The sequence below is a fragment of the Canis lupus genome, chromosome 27 (assembly GCF_048164855.1).
Source record: "Canis lupus baileyi chromosome 27, mCanLup2.hap1, whole genome shotgun sequence".
Lineage (NCBI taxonomy): Eukaryota > Metazoa > Chordata > Mammalia > Carnivora > Canidae > Canis > Canis lupus.
This window is the reverse complement of record NC_132864.1, coordinates 30,403,335-30,426,111: the sequence shown is the minus strand read 5'-3', so window position 1 is coordinate 30,426,111 and position 22,777 is coordinate 30,403,335. Positions and strand designations below refer to the sequence as shown.

General features: G+C 42.9%; 1 protein-coding gene across 7 annotated transcripts in view; it reads right to left on the bottom strand.

The window, feature by feature from the left end:
* OSBP2 (oxysterol binding protein 2) overlaps positions 1–22,777 on the bottom strand; it is a 194,947-nt gene that overhangs the window by 45,670 nt on the left and 126,500 nt on the right. The window contains exon 1 of one of the 7 annotated variants that reach the window (XM_072803250.1): positions 20,343–20,376. The exons of the other annotated variants lie outside the window; for them this stretch is intronic. Within the exon in view, the coding sequence (XP_072659351.1) occupies positions 20,343–20,361 (19 nt within the window). The 5' untranslated portion in view covers positions 20,362–20,376. Of the gene's footprint in view, positions 1–20,342; positions 20,377–22,777 lie in introns of those variants that run through there. 7 annotated transcript variants of the gene reach the window in all.

Below are 22,777 nucleotides of genomic sequence, written 5' to 3'. Positions count from 1 at the left end.
AGGCCAGAGGCCAAGATCTATGGGCTCCCCCACCACTGTGAAATGGAGCAGAAAGCTGACAGAGAGTAACTGCATCCAGCCAGGTAGGCTGAGCCCAGATCTGCCACCTGGGGACTCTGCACCAGGGCCCAGATCCAGAATGGGGAGAAGGCAGAGGGGCTGAGGAAAGGTCTGCAGCAGAAAAGACTCAAGAAGAGTCACTCACTAGCACCCTCTCCCCTCTGCACTGCTCCTTCTCCATTGGTCAGTATGGAAGCAGCTGCCATCCCTGTCTAGGTTCAGCATCACCTCCCTGCCCCATCTCCCTTGTACCCATACCCGTTGGATTGAGGGTGGGCAGTCACTGCCCACAGCTCAGGAGGAACCTACCAACAGGACCAGTGCAAACACCGCTGTGAGAAGGTGGCTTCCAAGACTTGGCTTGTGGGAAAGCTACCCAAGTTGTTGTTGCTAAAGAGGAAAATCAATTAGAAAATAATGAGGCAGAAAAAGTCCATATTTGGGAAGGAAACTGCTTACCAGGAGCTTGGCCAAAGACAGATGAGGTGGGATTTAGCTGGCCTCTTCCTCAAGAGGCTGAGTGAAGGCCATGATCCCAGCCTCCCTGCAGCCCCTAGCTCTGACCACCTGCTTGCCCAGCTTCCTTTAGAGGGGAACTGCTTTCTCCTGGTCAGCGAGCATCACTCTCAGGTTCTTGGGCAGTTACATTTTTTACTGTAAGGTAATATTTTTTTTTCTAAAAGAAATGGAATTTAGAAATTCCTACATGTGGGATCATATTGGTAAAGAAACTAAAGGGGACTGTTCCTAAAAGCTGAAGCTGTTTCCAACTGCCAAGTCCTGGTGACCAGGAGCTGATTCCTGGGCAGGAAATACCTCGGGGAACCTAAGGTGGGGGGTAATATGGTGGAAGTGACAGCTATGTGAGGCCAGGGAGGAGGTGGAGTAGGGATGGCAAGAGTGGCAAAGAACCTTATCTCAGAGCCACTGGCTGGGGACCCCACTATGCAGCAGCTGCTCCCTGAGCCTGCAGGGGGGCTCCTCACAGCCTGAGCAATACCAGACCCTCAGAGCTTGGCTGGGACGTTCCCCTCAACTGCAGAGCCACTTTGTGCTCAGAGATTGCTCACATAGGCTGTGGGGCTGAGAAAGAAACCCGAACACCCCCAAAGATGCACACACCATGTAGGCTGGGAGGGTGTCAGAATATGATCCTGCAAAATCCCAAACTCCACAGCCAACTGGGCTTGAATTACAACCAGCCTGCAGAAAGCCAACATCTTGGGGCCAAGTTTCCACCCAAGACTCATCTCCATGGTGGCCTGGTGATGCTCCCCTTAACTAGGTCATTCTGTGGCTGAGAACTTTCTGGTGTCCCTGCTCTAGGCCTACTGGGGGGGAGAGAATGACGGAATGGGGGGCCGTGAGGTCTTTGGGGGCTGTGCTGAGGAATATCCAAGGCCATTTAAGACCAGAGGGCCTTGGAACCTTGGAATGTCTGAGTCCTACAGAGTCCCTTTTCTGGAGCAGGTGAGCCTGAGGCAGAGAGCTGGACAACAACAGCAGTGGCCACTGCCTGCTGACAACACAAGTTACTTTACAACTCATTAAGCACTCTGCCAGACAGTGCCCCCCTGGCTCACCACACTGCTCCGCTGTGCCGCGGGCTCCACTGGCCTTAAATGTCTGGGATGCTGACGTGCCATGAAGTGAGGTGCCTGCCTACAGTCATCTGTGGGCTGCTTTGACTCTGGGACTTAGCTGTGGGGTTCCTGAGAAGGGATATGCCAGGGCAGTGGGCACATAAGCCAGAAGACAAAGAAGAAACAGCTTCTTTATAGTCTGAAAGAAAAAAAACCCTAGAATTATATAGCTCATAAAAAGTCTTTCAAAAATAAAGTAGAAAGAAAGATAAAACCTGAGAGAATCTGCAGCTGGCTGAGAACTGTGCTGTAAAATGTTAAAGGAAGTTCTTCAATCTGAGAGAAAATGATACCAAATGGAAACTCAGATCCCAGCAAAAGAATGAGAAGTGCTAAAAAAGATAAATATGTGAGTAAATGTAAAAGATGCTGGTTTTCTCACTTTTAAATTTCACATTGAGATAAATGACTGTATAGAGCAAGAAAAAAGTATATTGTAGGTTTTATATCATCTTTAAAAGTAAAATAAAACACAGTGGAGAAGATGAGGGCAATAGAAGAGCATCATTATAAGGTTCTTAAGAGCTGAAATAGTAAAGGATTTGAAGGAAGACTGTGATATGTTAAAGATATGTAATGTAAACCCTAGAGCAACCTACCAAGAAGAGAGATGTATAGTTATGGGTTAGTAAAGAGGAAAAATGGAATACAAAAATTATACCACAGATGGCAGGCAAGGAGGAAAAAAAAAGTGCTTGGAAATAGAAGAGACCAAAACAAATAGCAAAATGGTAGATTTAAACCCAACCATATCGATAATTACACTAAATGAAAATGGTCTCGACACTCTAATTAAATGTCAGAGACTTTATCAGACTGGGAAAAAAAGCAAGACTCATGATATGCTATCTACAAAGAATCCTGTAAATATAAAAGCATAGATAAAATAACCAACCATATGCTTTCTACAATAAACACAACTTTAAAGATACCAAGGGAAAAAATAAAAAATAAAAAAATAAAGATTCCAAGGGGCTGAAAGTAAAAGACTGGAAAAAAGAAACATCAGGCAAACAGCAATAACAGCAATTACAAGATCAGCATCCAAAAGGAGGCTTGAGGACAGAGATAAAGAGGAAACTTTCAGAATGACAAAAGACACCAATTCATCAAAACGACCCAAACTCTTGAATGCACAGGCAACTTTTGGCAGAGTTTGAAAAGTACAGGAAACAAAAACAGAAATGAAAGGAAAAAGAGACAAACCTGCAATTATGGTTAGAGATTTCAATACTACTTTCTTAGGAATTGATAGAAATAAAGTGAATAAGGATTTGAATAAGGACATGAATCTTCGAGGGTATTATGCTGAGTGAAGTAAGTCAGTTGGAGAAGGACAAACATTATATGTTCTCATTCATTTGGGGAATACAAATAATAGTGAAAGGGAATATAAGGGAAGGGAGAAGAAATGTGTGGGAAATATCAGAAAGGGAGACAGAACGTAAAGACTCCTAACTCTGGGAAACGAACTAGGGGTGGTAGAAGGGGAGGAGGGCGGGGGTGGGAGTGAATGGGTGACGGGTTGGTAATTTACCATATGTTGGTAAATTAAATTGAACACCAATAAAAAAATTTTTTAAAAATGAAAAAAAAAAGGATTTGAATAAGGACATGAATCTTCGAAGTATCCTTTATCAGTCAACGTGACCTAATGGATACTTATAGAACACTACAACCCTGCAATGGCAGGATACGCATTCTTTTCAACAATACATTAAACATTTACCATATCAGTGCCTATGCTGGGCCACAAATCAGGTCTTAAATTTACATTATAAAATGTGTGTTCTTTGTTAAATACTCAAATACACACACTTCCGTGTCTGTCAGTTTCCAAATAACTGACGGATCAAATAAAAAACCACACAGGAAATTAGAAAATATTCTGAAATGAGTGATGAAGAAAATGTAACATATCAATTTTGTGGGATGCAGCTAAAGCAGTGCTTGGAGGGAAATGCATAGATTTACATAATTATTATACAAAAGTAGAAAAGTTTAAAAGATCTATTTATGATGATCTAAGGTGATAATAGATCTAAAAAAATCTATTTATGACGAACTATTTCTGGATGAGCTAAGCTTCCACCTTAAGAAACTAGAAAAAGAAAAGCACCTATACTCAAAATGAGTAAAAGGAATAACATGATAAAGAGCAGAAATCAGTGAAATAGAAAACAGAATAACAATGGAAACATTTAAAGCTTTGGAAAGATTTTCTTTGAAATGATCAGGAAATTGACATGCTAGAACTATCAAGAAAGAAGGAAAATGCAAATTACCAATAACAGAAATGAAAGAAGTACATCACTACAACTCTTATTGGCACTAAAGGGATATTAAAAGACTATTATGTAAAATATTATGCCAATAAGTATAATACCTTTGATGACATGGAATAGTTCTTGAAAGAAGAGATTACCAGAACTGACACACTAAAAAAGCCTGTTATGAAGAATCTGGATTTAAAATTAAAAACATTTTCCTCAAAGAAAACTCAGGTACAAATGGCTGCACTGGTAAAATCCTACCAAATATTTAGGGAAGAAGTAATACAATTAGTATACAAATTTTGTCAAAAACAAAAAAAAAAAAAAAAGAAGAGGGAGAAACAATTCTCAGTTATCTTATGAGGCACTACTACTCATTTTATGAAATACCAGTATTACACATACCAAAAGCAGACAAAGACAATACAAGAAAACTACAGCTTAAGATCCCTCATGAATATGGAAGCAAAATTCCCTGTCAAAATATTAGCCAAAAAAATTCAGCTAAAAGGGATAATACCTTATGAACAAGTAGGGATTATTTCAGGAATGCAAGGTTTAACATTTTAAATTAATACAATTCATATTAACAGTATAAAGAAAAATATATAATTAACACAATAAATACTAAAAAAAAAGCATTTGACAAAACTCGATACCCATTTAAGACAAAAACACAGAACACTTGGAAGAAAAAGGAAACTTTCCCACCATTACATAAGACATCTGTGACAATCTTACGGTTATCTTCATACTTAATGATGAAAAGTTGAACTTTTTCCCCTAAGATCAGGAGCAAGGCAAGTCACCTCTATTCAATATTACACTGGAGGTCCTTGCCAGTGCAAAAAGGAAATGAAAAGAAACCAAAGCATACAAGTTAGAAAGGCAGAGGTCAAAGGCCTTTAGGTACAGACAACACGATCACCTATACAGGAAATCCTGAGGAATCCAAAGAAAAGCCACTAGAACTAACAGGTGAATTTAGCAAGATAGCAGAATACAAGGTTATATACAACAATTGTATTTCTGTAATACCAACAAATAGCTGGAAAATAAAAATTTTAAAATACTGTTTATAATAGCAACAAAACCAGTAAATACTGACAGGCAAATTTAACAAAATCTGCGCAAGAAAACACATAGCTTAGAGAAATTAAAGAAAACATAAATAAACAAATATCATGTTCATGAATTAGAAACTTCAATGTCATTAAGATGTCAATTCTCCACAAATTGATCTATAGACTGAATGCAATCCCAATCAACATCCCAGCTGACTTTTTTGTAGGAACTGACATGCCAATTCTTTTTTTTTTTTTTTTTTAAGATTTTTAAACTTATTTATGATAGACATAGAGAGAGAGAGAGGCAGAGTCACGGGCAGAGGGGAGGCAGGCTCCATGCCGGGAGCCCGACACGGGACTCGATCCCGGGACTCCAGGATCGTGCCCTGGGCCGAAGGCAGGCGCTAAACCGCTGAGCCACCCAGGGATCCCTGACATGCCAATTCTAAAATTTATATAGAAATCAAAGAACAAGGAAGAGCCAAAACCACAAAGCTGGAGGACTTAGGCTACCTGATATCATGATTTACTATGCAGCTAGAGTAATCAAGACAGTATAGTATTGGCATAAGGATAAATTTATAATGGGACATAATAGAGTTCAGAAACAGACCTATACATGTGTAATCAACTGATTTTCAACAAAAGTGTTAAGGTAAGTCAATGAGAGAAATGCTTTATTTTTTAAAGAAAATGGTACTTAACAACTGAACATTCACATGGAGAAGAAAATAACCTTGACAACTACCTCACACCATACAGAAAATGAACTGAAGGTGGATCTTACAACTAAATATAAAAGCTGAAACTACAAAACATCCAGAAGGAAATGGGGCTATTTTGAGGTGGCCAAAAAAATTTCTTAGAATGCAAAAAAAGCACAATCATGAAAGAACTGACAAATAGTTCTAATCAAAATTAAAACCCTGTGCTCTCAGAAAGACAGCATTAAAAATGAAAAGATAAATCAGAGATTAGGAGAACTTGTTCTTAGTACATATTCCTGAAAAAGAACTTGTATTCAGAATACATAAAGAACTGCCAAAACTCAAAAAAAAAAAAAAAAAAAAGAACTGCCAAAACTCAATAATAAGGCAAACAGCCCCCCCCATAGGCAAAAGATTTGAAAAGGTACTTTATGAAAGAATATATACAAATGATTAATAAGTACATGAAAAGATGCTCAACATCATTAATCAATGAAAAATAAATTAAAACTACAATAAGATACTGCTACATGCTCACTAGAATAGGCAACTTAAAAAAAAATAATGGTAGCAAGTGTTGGCAGGATGTAGGGCAACAGAACTCCCATACATTGCTAATTGGGATGTCATGTGGTACCAACCATTTGGGAAAACAGGCAATTTCTTATAAAGATAATCGTACACTTACAAGATGACCCACAATTCTTCTTATAAGTATACCTAAGAGAAGTAAAAATTGATGTCCACAAAAATACATGCATTTTAAATGTTCACAGCAGCTTTTTGGCTCATAGAAGCTCCAAACTGGAAGCAACCTGTATGTCCATTAACAGGTGAATGGACAATTGTAGCATATGGAAAATTACCAATAAAAAGGAATAAATTATGTATTCACACAAGAATGAACTTCAAAAACATTGTGCTGAATGAAAGAAGTCACACACACTCCTGTCTGATTCCAGTATATAAAATTCTAGACAAATAAAACTATAGTGCAAAAAGATCAGTGGTTGTCCGGAGCTAGGCATGAAGGGCATTGGCTGCAAAGGGGCATGAGGAAACTTTTTGGGATGATAAAAATGTTCTATATCTTATTTGGGGTGGTGGCTATACAGGTATATATATACATTGTTAAAACTCACAGAATGGTTAAAGTCAGTACATTTGATTGTACTTAAATTATACATCAATAAAGTTGATTTAAAAAGACAAAAATGGATAACCACTCACTGATCCAGGTGTAGTAATATATTCTACAGATATGTAGATACACATGCAGATGTGACCAAAGACTGATATATAATAAATGTACATTTCAGGGTTGCCTAGCTGGCTCAGTTGGAGGAACATGGACTCTCGATCTCTGGATTGTGAGTTCAAATCCCATGCTGGGTGTAGAGATTACTTAAATAAATAAAACTTAAAAAAATTACATTTTAGTATTGTTTGCAATAGTAACAAGTCTATAAACATCCTAAATGCCCCTTAGAAGGGACTGGTTACTAAACTATGATACATGCATATAACAGAGTATTACAAAGATGTTCTCTAACATTGTTCTCTAACAATCCATGAGCTTCTGTGTGATATGAAAAAAACTTGAAGACATAGTCAAAGAAAAAGATCAAGGTAGAACAGTATTATAGTATGATTCAATTTACCTTTTTTTAAAGATTTTATTTATTTATTCACGAGAGACACAGAGAGAGAAGGCAGAGACATCGGCAGAAGGAGAAACAGGCTCCATGCAGGGAGCCTGATCCCGGGACTCCAGGATCACACCCTGGGCCGAAGGCAGGCTCCAAACCACTAAGCCACCCAGGGATCCCCTCAATTTACTTTTTAAAGGGTATCTACAATGTATATGTTTTTAAAGAGTATTTAAGAAAAACAGTTGATAAGACCATTAAAACCAAAGTCTGATTCTTTGAAAATATCAATAAAATCTATATACTTCTAGCCAGTTTGAGGAGGAAAAAAAGGTATAACCAATTACCAATATCAGCAATGAAAGAGGGGACATCACTGCAGATATTAAAGGGTAAGAAGGAAATATTGTGAACAACTATGTGCTCACAGATTCAACAACTTAGATGAAGTAAATCCTTGAGACACAAAAATACTGCAAATTACTCAGTAAAAAAAAAAAAATAAATAATCTGAATAGTCTATTAAGGAAATTGATCTTATAGTTAAATATCTTTAAGGAAACTCAGGGCTAAGAAGGATCTGCTGACAAGTTCTACCAAACACTTAAGGAAAAAACAATATCAATTCTACATGGACTCTGTGAGAAGATTAAAGAGGAGGGAATAGGGATCCCTGGGTGGCGCAGCGGTTTAGCGCCTGCCTTTGGCCCAGGGCGCGATCCTGGAGACCCGGGATCGAATCCCATGTCGGGCTCCCGGTGCATGGAGCCTGCTTCTCCCTCTGCCTATGTCTCTGCCTCTCTCTCTCTCTGTGTGACTATCATAAATAAATAAAAATTTAAAAAAAAAAGAGGAGGGAATATTTCCCAATTCATTTCATAAGGTCAGAATTACCTGATACTAGAATTACCTGATACCAGGCAAGGACATTACAAAACAAACAAGGAAAAATCTTATAGACCAATATTCCTCATGAACAAAGACACAAAAATCCTCAAAAAAGTATTAAACAGATATAATCCAATGGTATATAAAAAGGATAATACATCTTAATTAATTGAAGTTTATTACACAAATGCAAGGTTGGTTTAACATTCAAATATCAATGAAAGATAACCTAATTTAAAAATGGGATTTGAGGGGTACCTGGGTAGCTCAATTGGTTAAGTGTCTGACTCTTGATCTTGGCTCAAGTCTTAATCTCATGGTCATGAGTTCAAGTCCTGAATTTGGCTCCATGTCCAAAAAGAAGAAAAGAAAAGAAAAAAAGAAAAGAAAAGAAAAGAAAAGAAAAAGAAAAGAAAAGAAAGAAAAAAAGAAAGAAAAGAAAAGAAAGAGAAAAAAGAAAGAGAAAGAAATAAGAAAAAGAAAAAAATGGGATTTGAAAATAAGTAATTAAATAGTAAAATAAAATTAAAAAATAGGATTTGAACAGACATTTCTCCAAAGAAGATATATAGATAGCCAATAAGCACATGAAAAAGTGCTCAGTATCATTAGTCACCAAAAGAAAAAAATATTAAGTGTTGGTAAGGACGCAGAAAAACTGGAACCTCCCACCTAATGGGAATATAAAATAGCACAGCTGCTGTAAAAAAACAGTTTGACAGGGGCACCTGATGGCTCACTTGGTAAAATGTCTGCCTTTGGCTCAGATATGATCCCAGAATCCTGGGATTGAGCCTCCAAGTCAGGCTCCCTGCTCAGTGGGGAGCTTACTTCTCTCAATCTCTCTCTCTCTCTCTCTCTCTCTCTCTCTCTCTCTCTCTCTTTCTGCCATCCCCCCCACTTGTGTTCTCTGGCTCTATCTCTCTGTCAACATAAATAAATAAAATCTTTTTAAAAAAATTTGGCAGTTATATATAACCTAGCAATCCTATCCTAAGTATACATCCGAGAAAAATGAAAACATATGTCTACACGAAAACTTGTGTGTGAATGTTTATTACATAGTAGCATTACTCATAGTGGCCACAAAATGAGAACAACCTAAATGTCCATCAACAGATGAGGACTACAGAGGAAGGAACCTGGGTAATGCTGGCACTAAGGTTTAGCTCCCATGATCCTATGGATCAGATTGCTTCTCTCATTTCCTGGGCTTCACTCCCATCCTGAACCTGCAAAGAACCACATTACAAGCTCAGTTTCTGTTTGAGTGCAATGTGAGTGAGCAGCTGGCACACAGTTTGGCCACAAGCTGTACCTATAAACCAGCACACAACTGGAATGCATGGCCTGCCTCCTTCTCACAGGGGTGTGGCAGGGAGTCCCCTGCAAAAGGGGTTTTGGTGGTTTCCCTTGCTTCTGCATCACTGCAGGAATTCAAAGAGCCATATCTCTGCCCCCTATCCCCCCAGCATGTAACAGATAAGGAAGCCAAGGTCCACAGGGGCTCAGGATAAGCTATCTACTTTGGGATTGGAGTGAGAACTTTGTCCCCTGATCCCCAGCATACCATATCACTCAAAAAGACTGATAGCTGACAGCTAGGAGACACAGAAATTCAATTTCACATCTTGAATCTGCTGAATTGGTTCCTTAATCACATTACTCACTCAATGTGTTGACTGTATGTGCCGGCTACCCTGTGGGGTGCCAGGGACACAAGCAGCAGTCTCTAAGGATCATTAAGTCCCCACGCCTCATTCTCCAGTCAACATCAACCCAGAACTCCAGTCATTACCACTTCTTGGGGTTTCTGGTGTCTCTCCTGTCCCAACTGCCCACTCTGTCCTAACCACAGGTTACTTGTCCTGCTATGTCTTACCTGCTTTCCAGGCAGCTCTTCTCTTGACTACACCTGCATCTTTGCCTAGAAAATTACCCCAAAATATCAAACTGGTGGTAAATATCTTTGGAAAGCTTTCCCTGAAATATCCCAAGTAGGGAAAGACGAGAGGATTAAAACCTCAAATGAACCAGATCTTATTATATTTAAAATTTACTTACCTTCCCTTTGCCTGGCAAATAAAGTGAAAAGGGTAAAGTCTTAAACTTTCAGCTGGTAGAACAAGTACCATTTGTATATGATTGTTGTTCAGGTATGCAGATTTTAGAGACTAAGAGCATGCACTGTAATCCTAATTGCCCAAGTTTAAACAAGCCTGGCTCTGCTAGTCACTAGCAGTATGGCCTGGGATGTAACCTCTCTAGACTCAGTTTTCCCATATGTAAAATATAAATAAATATTACATCACCCTGATAAGCTGCCAGACTTGATCTACAAGATATCAAAATGTATAATAAAGTACTTAAGGCAGTGTGATAATGGTAAAAGGGAAAAACTGCACTATGAAATGAGAGTCCCAAATAGATCCAAGCATATGTGGTTCTTTTTTTTTTTTTTAAGATTTTATTTTATTTATTACTCATGAGAGACACAAGGAGAGAGAGAGAGAGAGAGGCAGAGACACAGGCAGAGGGAGAAGCAGGCCCCATGCAGGGAGCCTGATGAGGGAGGGACTCGATCCTGGGTCTCCAGGATCAGGCCCTGGGCCAAAGGCAGGCGCTAAACCGCTGAGCCACCCGGGCTGCCCCTATGTGGAACTTTCATAGCTGCCAGAGGTAGTAGAGCAGATCAATGGGAGAAAAAAAGGACTGCTCAATAAACAGTACTGGGCCAAATAATTGATTATATGGAGAAAAATGAAATTAACTACAGATTTTGAATCCTATCCAGAAACCAATTCTAGATGTGTTAAGGACTTCACTGTGAAACTTTAAAACTTTTAAGAAGAAAATATAGAAAAATATGTTATCTCTAGACAGAAACCTAAAATTGAATTTATCATAAGACTGGTAAATTCAACTACATTAAAATTAAGAGTGTCTACTGACAGTGTAGTAATGGCATTAGGATATTATAGGTCAATGGGACAAAATCGAGAATCTAGAAACAAACCTTTACATTTATGGCCAGTTGATTTTCAGTAAGGATGCTAAGACAATTAAATAGAGAAAAGAATAGTGTTTTCAATAAATGATGCTGGAAAACATCCAAAAGAATGAAGACGAAGCCCTACCTCACATCATATACAAAGACTAATTCAAAATGGATCATATACCTAAATGTTAAGAGCTAAAAGTATAAAATTCTTAGAAGTAAACATCCAAACTTCATCCTCATGAATTTGAATTAGGCAGTGGATTCCTAGATATGACACCAAAACACAAGTGGCAAAAGAAAAAACAGATAAATCAGACACCAACAAAATTAAAAACTTTTGTGCTACAAATGATACCATCAAAAGAGTGAGAAGACAATCCTCAGAATGGGGAGAAACATTTGCAAATGATGTATCTCATAAAAGACATCCAGAAAATACAAAGAACTCATACAATAAAAAGCAAATAACTCAAATAAAACATAGATAAAGGATTAAAATAAACATTTCTCCCAAGAAGATATATAAATAGCCAATAAGTACAGGAAAAATGCCCAACATTCTTAGTCATTAGGAAAATGAAAATCAAAATAATGAGATATCACTTCGGGATCCCTGGGTGGCGCAGCGGTTTGGCGCCTGCCTTTGGCCCAGGGCGCGATCCTGGAGACCCGGGATCGAATCCCACATCAGGCTCCCAGTGCATGGAGCCTGTTTCTCCCTCTGTCTGTGTCTCTGCCTCTCTCTCTCTCTCTCTCTCTGTGACTATCATAAATAAATAAAAAAAAAAAATTAAAAAAAAAAAAAAAAAAAAAAAAAAAAAAAAAAGAGATATCACTTCATACCCACTAAAATGGCAATAATAAAAAAATGGCAATAATAATAATGATAATCAGAAAGGAACAAGTGTTGGTAAAGATATGGAGAAATCGCAACCCTAATACACTGCTGACCTTGGTAACGTAATATGGTGCAGTTGCTGTAACAAAGAGTTTGGCAGTGCCTTTAAAAGTTAAATGTCACAACCCAGCAATATGACCATATGACCCAGCAATCCCACTCATACGCATCTACCCGAGAGAAATGAAAACACACATCCACACAGAAACTTATACACTGACATTCACAGCAGTGTTATTCATAATATCCAAAAAGGAGAAATAGCACAAGTGCCTATCTGTACTTTGATGAATAGATAAAATGTGATAGAACCACATAATGAAATATTACATGTTGATAAAAAAAGGAACAAAGTACTGATGCATGCAATATGGATAAACCTTAAAAACATTATGTTAAGGAGGGTGGGGGTATGGGGTGACTCGGTGACGGGCACTAAAGAAGGGCACTTGATGGGGAGAGCACTGGGTGTTATATGTTGGCAGATTGAATTTAAATTAAAAAAACAACAACACATATGCTAAGTGAAAGAAGTCAGACACAAAAATATATGACATCTATATGAAATATCCAGAATAGGTAAATCTATAAAGACAAAAAGTAGATCAGTGGTTACTTAGGGTTGGTAGAGGGAGAAAGAATTGAGAATGACTGCTATGGTTTCCTTTAGGAGGGACAAAAATATTCTTTAATTAGATTGTGATGATGATTGTGCACCCTGTGACTATATTAAAAAAATTGAATTACACACTTTATATGAGTGACTTACTTGTATGGTATATGAATATTTCAATAAAGCTATTTTAAAATGTATTCATCAGGGGATCCCTGGGTGGCTCAGCGGTTTAGTGCCTGTCTTCCGCCCAGGGCGTGATCCTGGAGACCCAGGATCGAGCCCCACATCCGGCTCCCTGCATGGAGCCTGCTTCTCCCTCTGCCTGTGTCTCTGCCTCTCTCTTTCTCTCTGTGCCTCTCATGAATAAATAAAATCTTTAAAAAAAAATAAAAAAATAAAAATGTATTCATCAGAAGACATCATAAGCAAGATGATATAAAAATACAAACTAAAAGCTTATCACTGGGGCACCTGGGTGGCTCATTGGTTGAGCATCTGCCTTTGGCTCTGGTCGTGATCCCAGGATCCTGGGATTGAGTCCTGCGTCAGGCTTCCCGCAGGGAGCCTGCTTCTCCCTCTACCTATGTCTCTGCTTCACCGTGTCTCTCATGAATAAACAAATAAATAAAATCTTTAAAATAAAATAAAGTAAAAGCTTATCACTGACAGTTGGTATCCAGATCATATAAAGAGCTCCTACAAATACATAAGAAAAGGACAAACCACTAACAGAAAAGTGCATTTCACATAAGAAGAAACATATACTTACCAATAAAACACACTATTTTGATACCAAGGAAATGCCAAATAAGATTACACAGAAATACCATTTTAGGGCCATCAGATTTGCAAGAGTACATGTCAATACCAAGTATCAAAGAGGATGATAATCAAAGGGAACTCACCCACACTTATCTAATGGGAAGTTAAGTCAGTACAACCACTTTGAAAAACAATCTGGTGGTATTTTTCAAAACTCATCATTCATATATCCCCTGACTGGAAATGGCCTGCCCAGGTATCCCCCAGCAAACTTTTACACATGTGTTCTGGAGATGTGTAGAATAATGGTAGCAGCAAAGTTCATTACTGTTAAGTATCAGAAATAAATCTCATGTCCATCAATAGAGGAAGGGTCCATGGTATTGTGATAGAGTCACACAAAAGATTATTAGAAGCCATGGAAATGAATGAACAACAGCCATATCCAACAATGTAGATAAATCTTAGAAACATAATGTTGAAAGAGAAAAAGTCAGTCCTCAAAGATGCATTAAATAATCTGATTAAAATTATTTGCGGTTCTCTCTGTGTAGAATTAAAGGTACTTTTTATTTTCTTCAAAGTGCTTTTTCCTTCCTAAATTTTCTACACTGAGCATGAATTATCTTTGTAATCTAGAAAAAATGTCAAAAATTATTTTAACAGCCAAATGGCAATAATTTGGGACTGCATCCTATGGTCTCTAGCAGTGGATGGCTGGCTTTGTGGATTCCCGACTGTGCCCAACTGTGTGTCTCCAGGCCTCAGTTCCCTTGTCTGTACCATGGGGATTGGGCAAATCACTTGCAAGATCTCTCCAACTGTGATAGTCATGGATTCTGTGGCTACACAATTTTCCTTTGTGTGGGTAACTGAATGCTTCTGAAATTCACATAGACACCTTCCTGATTCAACCTTTCAAATATGGGGATGCCTCGGTGGTTCAGCGGTTGAGCATCTATCTGCCTTTGGCCCAGGCCATGATCCTGGAGACCCCGGATCGAGTCCCAGGTCGGGCTCCCTGCATGGAGCCTGCTTCTCCCTCTACCTGTGTCTCTGCCTCTCTCTCTCTCTCTGTGTCTTTCATGAGTGAATAAATAAAGTCTTTAAAAAAAAACAACTTTCAAATACGTAAAAACAAACAATACAAAACAAAAGCCCACACGTGTAAGGCCACATTTCTCATGAGACTAAGAGCTTAATCAAACCAAGGACCATTTAAAAAGTTCTAAATTCTATGTAATTCACAGGGAGAAGGCAGGAGACGCATCCCAGGAGTTGCCCCCCCAAGTCCCCTGCAGAATGCCACTACTCAGAACACACAACAGGATTCACATACCCTCCTTCGGTGGAAATCCATTTGTTCCATTCAGAATGCCACCATTTTTCATGCCCATCCTCCCTGCCCCGCAAAGTTAACACTCCCTCCCCTATCCCCACTCCTGGAACCTATACTGTTTGGTGGGGAAAGGTGAGGAAGGTGACCAGGGAGACAGCCTGACATTTCCAATTACCAGCAAGTGCAACTAGCTACTGATTCTCAGCAGTTATCTGCTGCCACTTGGATGAGCAGCTTCTCATTACATAAAGTGTTAACAGTTCCTCCTGGCCCTGGGCTGACATGGAAAGGCTCAGGAGGGAGAAAGTAAGACAGAAGTGGGAGAGGCAAAGGTGAAAGCGCACACAGGAAGAACAGCACCAAATATTCAGAGCAGTGAGATGCTGCTTGTTTTGCTTGGCGAAAGTTAAGACAAAGATGACCAGAAGGGACAGCTCTCTACCAGAAAGAGCCTCTAGGGGTCAGCATGAGGTGTATGAGGGCACAGAAAGGGCCACTGAGGTAAAGATGACTAAGTCTAGGGTGGAGCAGACCTGGCAGGATGCATGGCCATTGTCAGTCAAGAGCAGCAGGAGGTGGGGTCCCATGTCAGAAGTCCATCTATATCTGGATCTGGAACCTCTGCATCTGGAGCGGGTCCTGGGGAAGCTGGACTATGGGTACAGCAGTCAGGCAAGCCACTTCCAAACTTGGTCCACTTCTAATTAGAGGAGTCCAGAGGGTGGGGGCAGGGAGGCTGTCACAGGCATGTGACCTGTACCATCTCTCAGGACCCAAAGTCAGAAGGGCCCCATGCTTGGTTCAACGTACAGCTGTCTCCCTCTTGAAACTCTTAATAATTTTTAAACAAGAACGCCACAAGTTTGTGCAGCAGATCTGGCCAGGGAAGGGACAAATCCAAGGACCATTCCTCAGAACCCCACCCATGAAGCAAAGTAGGGTAGTGCTGGGGTCCGGGGAAGTCCTGTCAGGATTGGGTTCCAGCCAGGTGCGACAGAAAGCAACAACATTCATAACGCTCCCCTTTGGGTTTCCGCACAAGGGCAGGAAAAGGTGCAGCTGATGAGCCACAGAAGGGTAAACCACAAATAATAACCAAACTTAGCAGAGGAGGGAGATGGGAGGGGATGAATTCATCCTTTCTAGTTAGTCAAATGCAAGCTAAAACACTAACAAGGCACAATTTTATGCTTGGTTAAAAAATGCTCTCTCAGAATGATGGAAGGCTAGTGGAGGGCAGGTGGAGAGAAGCACAACACTTCGGCTGAGGGCCATGGAGGGCCAGAGGGAAGCAGTCACATCGCCCCTGGGCTCAGCAATCACACTCCTGGGAATCTGTCCCGGGAAGAGACACCCAAGAAAAATTTTACATGCCAAAGATGCTCAGGCGGCAGTTTGGCTGTGGTGACAATCTGGGAAAAACCGAAATGCCTAACAGAAGGAAAAGATGTTCCACAGCCACTCAACAGATACATATTAAGCCTGTGGCAACGTGGGAAAGTGCTTATGATGTACAGCCACGTGAGAATGATGATTTTTTTTTTTTTTTGGTCTCTCAATGATGTAAAACGGATGTTCACATAAAGGAAAAAAAACTAAAAATAGAGACCTAAAAACAGCGGCGTGAAGGGTAATGGAGTTATGGAAACACCAGGATCTTGAACATCTGGAATTGTTGCTTTCATGGTAAACAACCCTTAAAAATCATGAATGTGCAGGGTGCAGAAGCCCAGATGAAGCTCAGTTTGGCCAAGAACAAAGCGTGTGTGTGTGTGTGTGTGTGTGTGTGTGTGTGTGTGTGTTGGGGGAGGTGAGGAGTGGGTTTAAGGGGGTGGGATTTCATCAGGCAAATGGTCAATGAACCAAGAGTCACGCTCTTGGGGCCCTGCTCCAGATGGACTGCACTGCTTCTGATATAAAAATATCCCCAGCTGGGCAGCCCGGGTAGCTCAGTGGTTTAGTGCCACCTTCAGCCCAGGGCGCGATCCTGGAGACTGGGGATCGAGTCCCACGTCGGGCTCCCTGCATGGAGCCTGCTTCTCCCTCTGCCTGTGTCTCTGCCTCTCTCTCTCTCTCTCTCATGAATAAATAAAACCTTTAAAAAATATATCCCCAGCAGAAGGTGGGACCCAGGGGGCTTTGCTGGCTGTCAGTTCTAGCCTCTCAGGGAAAACATATGCCCACTAACCAACTCCCGCCCAGGGCCTCGAGGACACTGGGCAGACCAGGGAGCTGCTCACGTGGGGATCCTCCTTCCCTGAGCCTGTGGCCTCCTTTGACCTCACCACACCAGCCAGCCTGAGCAGCTACGACTTCTGAAGATGCACGTCAGGTGTCATTATTCAACACATACGTCAGAGGAAAGCAGGACACAAAGGGAAATTTTAGCGTTGGCAGCCTGAAGCCCATAACTTCATCTTTATTCATACTGTTCATCTATTCAATCAGCTGCTGCTGACTGTCACTTTACTGGAAAACCAGGCAGCAGAGGAACCACCCGTGTCTGCAGAGGGCAGTGCTGCCTGTTATAGGACACCTCCTGCTGAGGTCAGAGGAGGATGTACTTAGAGCAAACCCCTCTGGATCGGGATCTGAGCAAACCGCTCAGTCCCCATGCAGCCTGATTCAGGCTGCCCCTGTCTCCACAGTGGCTTAGGCTCTCCTCTCTCTATTTTGCTGGCTCGCTGAAGCCTCCCCCACATAGTTTAAATGGCCCCTCCGGGTCCTTCTCCCATGTTGGCCTATGGCAGGACCCTGAAGTCGCCTCTCTCGGCGTGGCACCTGGGCAGCCCTCTCTCTCTCTTCACCTAGAGGCAACAGAGGTCATTGTGTAGTCCTCAGGGCTAGCCAAACATTGCTCCTGGTAAGTGTTTCTATCAATAGGGCTGTTGCGGATGGTTAAGCAGGTTGCTCACTGCACAACCATAGGGGGCACCTTTTATAATGGACACTGTAGATTTGCTTTTATTATAATAGCAAGTGAAAGAAAAGAGCGTTGCTCTAACAAACTTAGTATATTACAACAGTTTCAGGATGAGTAGAGGTCAAAGATTGTTTTCAAAAGATGGGTACCAAGTGGGCTCATTGCAGCCCTACACACCAACCTGTGAAAAACCAATGAACCAGCTAGAGAGCACACTACCTTGTCCACACTCCTTGGGGCCACCAGTGCCACCAGAATCCCAGATGGGCAGCCCCAGGGCCCATTACAGCCTTGTTACCTCCATACTGCCAATACCCTCCTCGCTGGCATGCTGCCGTTCAAGGGTACAGTCACGAATGCCCGGGGCAGCTTCTATTCTCTACTGTCCTCCAAGTAGAGGTCACTTCTGCTCAAGACTCTTTCCTCTCTCAGTCCCCAAATCCAGCATAGCGGTCCACCTGCCACCCAAGGACTCAGAGCTGGCACAGACAGGAAGTCCACTGGCAGACATGGGCTTCTGCACAGCAGGTCCACAGCACTGGGGGACACCTGCTCTGCCCACCTTTCTCCATCCTCCTCCTTGACTCTTGCCTTTAGCTCTCCACTTTCCCTACCTGACCGGCCTGCCCCCACGCACAATGACACCCACATGCTCCCCTGTGTGCAGCCCTCCTCACTGCCCTCAACCTGTTGCCCTCTCTACCTGGGGCACCCCTGCACGGAACCCATCTAACTCACTCCTCAGCTAGCTGCCCACAGCAGGCCCTCCATGCTGGGCTCCCTGCCTACACCTACCGCTCACCTCACTGTCCTCTGGCAGCTTCTTTCCTCAGAGCTCATGGACTCCTGAGAGCCACAGCTCTTCTCTACTGGGCATTACCTCCTGTGTTCTGAGTCTGGCCAGCCAGGGCCTTGCCCATTGTCCATTCCTTCTTGGGGAGAGGAACTGGCATGGTAGATCAGAAGTATGCATGCCAGGCTCCAGCATGCCTATCCCTTCTGGGCTGAATTCCTGCCACCTGGCTGTGGACATGGTGTACCCCACACAGCTACTGGGACAGTTCTTAGCACAGAGTGAATGACTAGCCAGATTTTCTGCTCAACAGAAAAGACAAATTCTTCTCTTTTACCATTTATTGTTATTCACTCTGACTCAAAAGCATTGAAACATTTGAAATGTCTGCCCTGCATTTAGCCTCTTTCGATAAGGAATCCCCCATCCCCACCGGCCAAATTGCCACACTTTATACTTCCCAAGCTCTGGCCCAAAAATTCAGCCACCAGCCTTACCCACTGTGGCTTCTATTCAGGCCAGGCTTGTTCAGAGTCTAGCAGACTCTCAGTCTATAACCATTCCCTGCTGGCCCTCCTCTGCCCCTTGACCCTCCATTCCACTGCCAGTGCTGGCAGAGCATGAAGGCTCTGGGTCCCACTTAAGCCTATGATTTGAAAGTCCTCTAGTCTTGGCATCTCCATCTATAGAATGATATAGATGATACAGTACAGGGGCGCCTGGGGGGCCCATTTGGGTAAGTGTCTACATTCAGCTCAGGTCATGATCTTGAGGTCCTAGGATCAGGCCTATGTGGAGCTCCCTGCTCAGCGGGGAGTCTGCTTCTCTCATTCCCTCTCCCTTTTTCCCCTCCCTACTGCTCCTACTCTTTCAAATAAATAAAATCTTAAAAAAAAAATGATACAGTACAATGATAGAATAATCATCTTATTTGCTACTACCAATAAAGCCCCTTATGTATACCCAGGGCTTCAAATTCCCCCTCATTTCAAGCCCACAAAAGTAACAGTAATAATGATGAGCAGCTACCATGTGCCAGGAAGGGGAGGGGAGGAGTGCTCTCATACATATTGCTCACCACCCCCAGCCTACAGGTATGCAGAAGCTCCCACAAGGTAACATGTCTGTGAGAGAATGTCCTCTTCCATGTATTGCACCTAGTAATGGTGACGTCTCATGAGGCCAGATGTCTTCCAGGGAAGACATAAATGGGGTTAGTGCTACCCTAAAGCCTCCTTCCTACAATCCATACACCACCTGCAGAGCCAGCAGGGCTCACCTCCTCGCCTGCCTACCTGTCTTTTTTGATCCAACCCACAAAAAAAGTGAGGCCTTCTTCCACCTCTTGCCAGTCATGGGCTCTGACGCCTCACTCAAACCTAAGTGAACACCTGCCTATCCCCATCCTCCAACACCCATCTGGTTGTTATACCTCCTCCAGGAAGTTCTTTATGATCTCTCACGTTCACCTAAGAACCCTTCCTCACACCTCTGAGCTTCCTCTGCTGTTCCAGGGGAGCCACTTGCCATATACAGTAACACTAGAAGGGGCAGAGCAGGACAGATTTCACCCATTGCTCCAATCTTGAGTCAAGAGAGTTCTGGTGAACCAGGAAAACCCCTCAGAGGGTTCTCAGGAGGTTGAGAACCCGGCTGGAAGGGGAAACCCCAGCCAAGATTGCTCCTGGCCACTGAGCCTCAGATGGCTCTTCCCTCCACTCACTTTCAGCTGGTAGGCTCATTATGGAACAGCAATTTGCAAAATGCCAGGTCCTGGGGGTGCAGGGGCACATCACAGACACAGATGAAACCCAGGCTTCACCTTTGGGTGCTTAAAGCCTCAGAAGAGGGCAAGACTTGCACTCAATCCAGGTCTACTGCAGAAGGGAGGCCCAGGAGAGGTCTGAGGGGAGAGGTCACCTCCAGCCTTGAGGAGTTTGGGGCAGCTTCAGGAGGATCTAGGATGGGCACTGGGCCTCAAAGGATGAATCTGATTAACATGTGAGGGATGAGCAAGGACATTCAGCCGAGTGGGCAGAGCAGAGTGGGAGGCTGGACCGGGTGGGCAGTAAGGCCAGGCCCAATGAGGTCACAGATACTAATCTTGGGGCACCACACTGGGGGGCCATTCTGTACACACATATGGAGGGATTAGGACAGAGAGCTAGTCCCTCACTTCATGCCCCAGTCCTTCTTCCCAAGGATTCCAGCAGACACCTGGGAACACAATGCAGGGGAACACAAGATGGGACATGTTAGCAAGTCCCAAAAGGAACATGAAAGAACCACCTGCCCTGTGACTTTTTGAAAGACACCATACCCAACAGCACTTCTCAGCTGATGTTCTATGAGGCTCCTTCTCTGAGAATGGTATCTGTCCTAGGCCTCAAAGATGCAAAAACAAACAAGCAACCCTCATCAAAACAATAGGCCCTGGCACTCATCACAGCCACACAGACTAGCTCATGGGTATACAGGGGCTCTCTGAGGCCACAAATGGGTAATTGTGACATCAGCAGTGCCACGGGCAGTCCAAGCTCACCTGGCTCTGACTCCTGGTGAATCTACCTTGCCAGGGCAAGGGGTCCCTATTTTGTGCTTTTAGAACTTTACATTCCAAAAAAATGCAGAAATCCTAAACACAACTGTGCGTGCATGCACACACACACACACACACGTAAATGAGTGAGCTGCCAACGGCTGAATTTGGAGCTCATGAGAGACCCCGAGTGGGCATTTCCCCATCTGTGGTTCCGGGCTCTGTTTGAAGGACAGAGACACACAGATTGATGGATGGATTAGTAGGTATAGATATATATTATCTCATTTTGACCTCCCAGCAACCTTGCCAGGTAAGTAGGTTTAATGCCATGTTTTAGACAAGAAAATTGCAAATCAAAAAGGCTACGAAGCTAGCTGAAGGTCAGGCAAGCACTGGAGGTGAGGTTTGAACAGGCCATTACTGGCTGAAGAGCAGCCTCCTGTCAATGGACTCCCCAGGGCTCCCCTTCCCTAGGGCGGGACCTGAGAGCAAGACAGGCATCAGCCCTTTCCAACCCACTCCTCCCCCTGTCATTTACAGAGGTGGCAGCTACTGAGGCCCACAAGGGGATAGGGACTGGTCCATGGTGACACAGCCCAGCAGTAGAGTCAGGATAGGTGCTCAGGTCTCCTGACACCCTGGATCCGCTGTGGGAACCCTACCATCCCCCACAGTTAATAGTCCATGTGATGAGCCTCCACAAGCTCAGATGCTATCCTGCCACCTAAATGATCACTGCCTGGAGATCGGCCCCTAATCCCCTGGTCAGGCTGTGAGCCCAGCTAGTTCTTCAACCTGCACCATTTCACTAGGACTATTTTCTAAGGGGAAATGTGTCTAGAGTAGCCTCTCACTGCAATACCTTTCTATGTCTGAAACGAAGAGGCCAGTCTCACCTCATTTGCAAGCTGGGGATGAGGGCCCCATGCCCCTCCCTGTCTGCCACACCCACGGGCCTCCTGAAGTCCCCATCTCTGCTTTCCTCACTCTGCTCTTTTTAGCTGGCCAGGTTTGCAAGCAGTATCCCGCCCACAGACATGTTCTGTTTGTCGGTGCAGGGTGTTGACTCACACAGGGCAGCAGAGGGACACACTCTGAAGTCTGCCCCTAGGGCATCTTGACACAGAAGCCTAATCCTAGCTGCTCTTTAGCCCTGTGCTGGCTCCTGGGCCTCCTCCCACAGCCCAACAAGCTCTGCTCCAGGCCCTGAGCTTAGCAGGGTACCCGCACACACACAACCTCCTCCTCTTCTTTTCCCCAGACCCACTGTGGAGAGTGGGAGTCACAGGAGGCGTAAGAAGGAAGGCCTAGTCTGGAGGGATCTAGCAGTCAGAGGTTACTCTGCCAACAATTCTGAGGTACAGCTGTTTGACCTTCCAGACCAAAAATGAGCATCTTCAGGAAGCCTGGGTGGCTCAGTTGGTTAAGACTCTTGGTTTCAGCTCAGGTCATGATTCCACCATTGTGCAATCAGCCCTGGGCTCTGCGCTTAGCGGGGAGTCTGCTTCAGATTCTTTCTCCTTTTCCCTCTGCCTCTCCCCACTTTTGTGCATGCTCTCTCTCTCTCAAATAAAATCTTTCAAAAAAAAAAAAAAAAAAAAAGCATCTCATCTGTG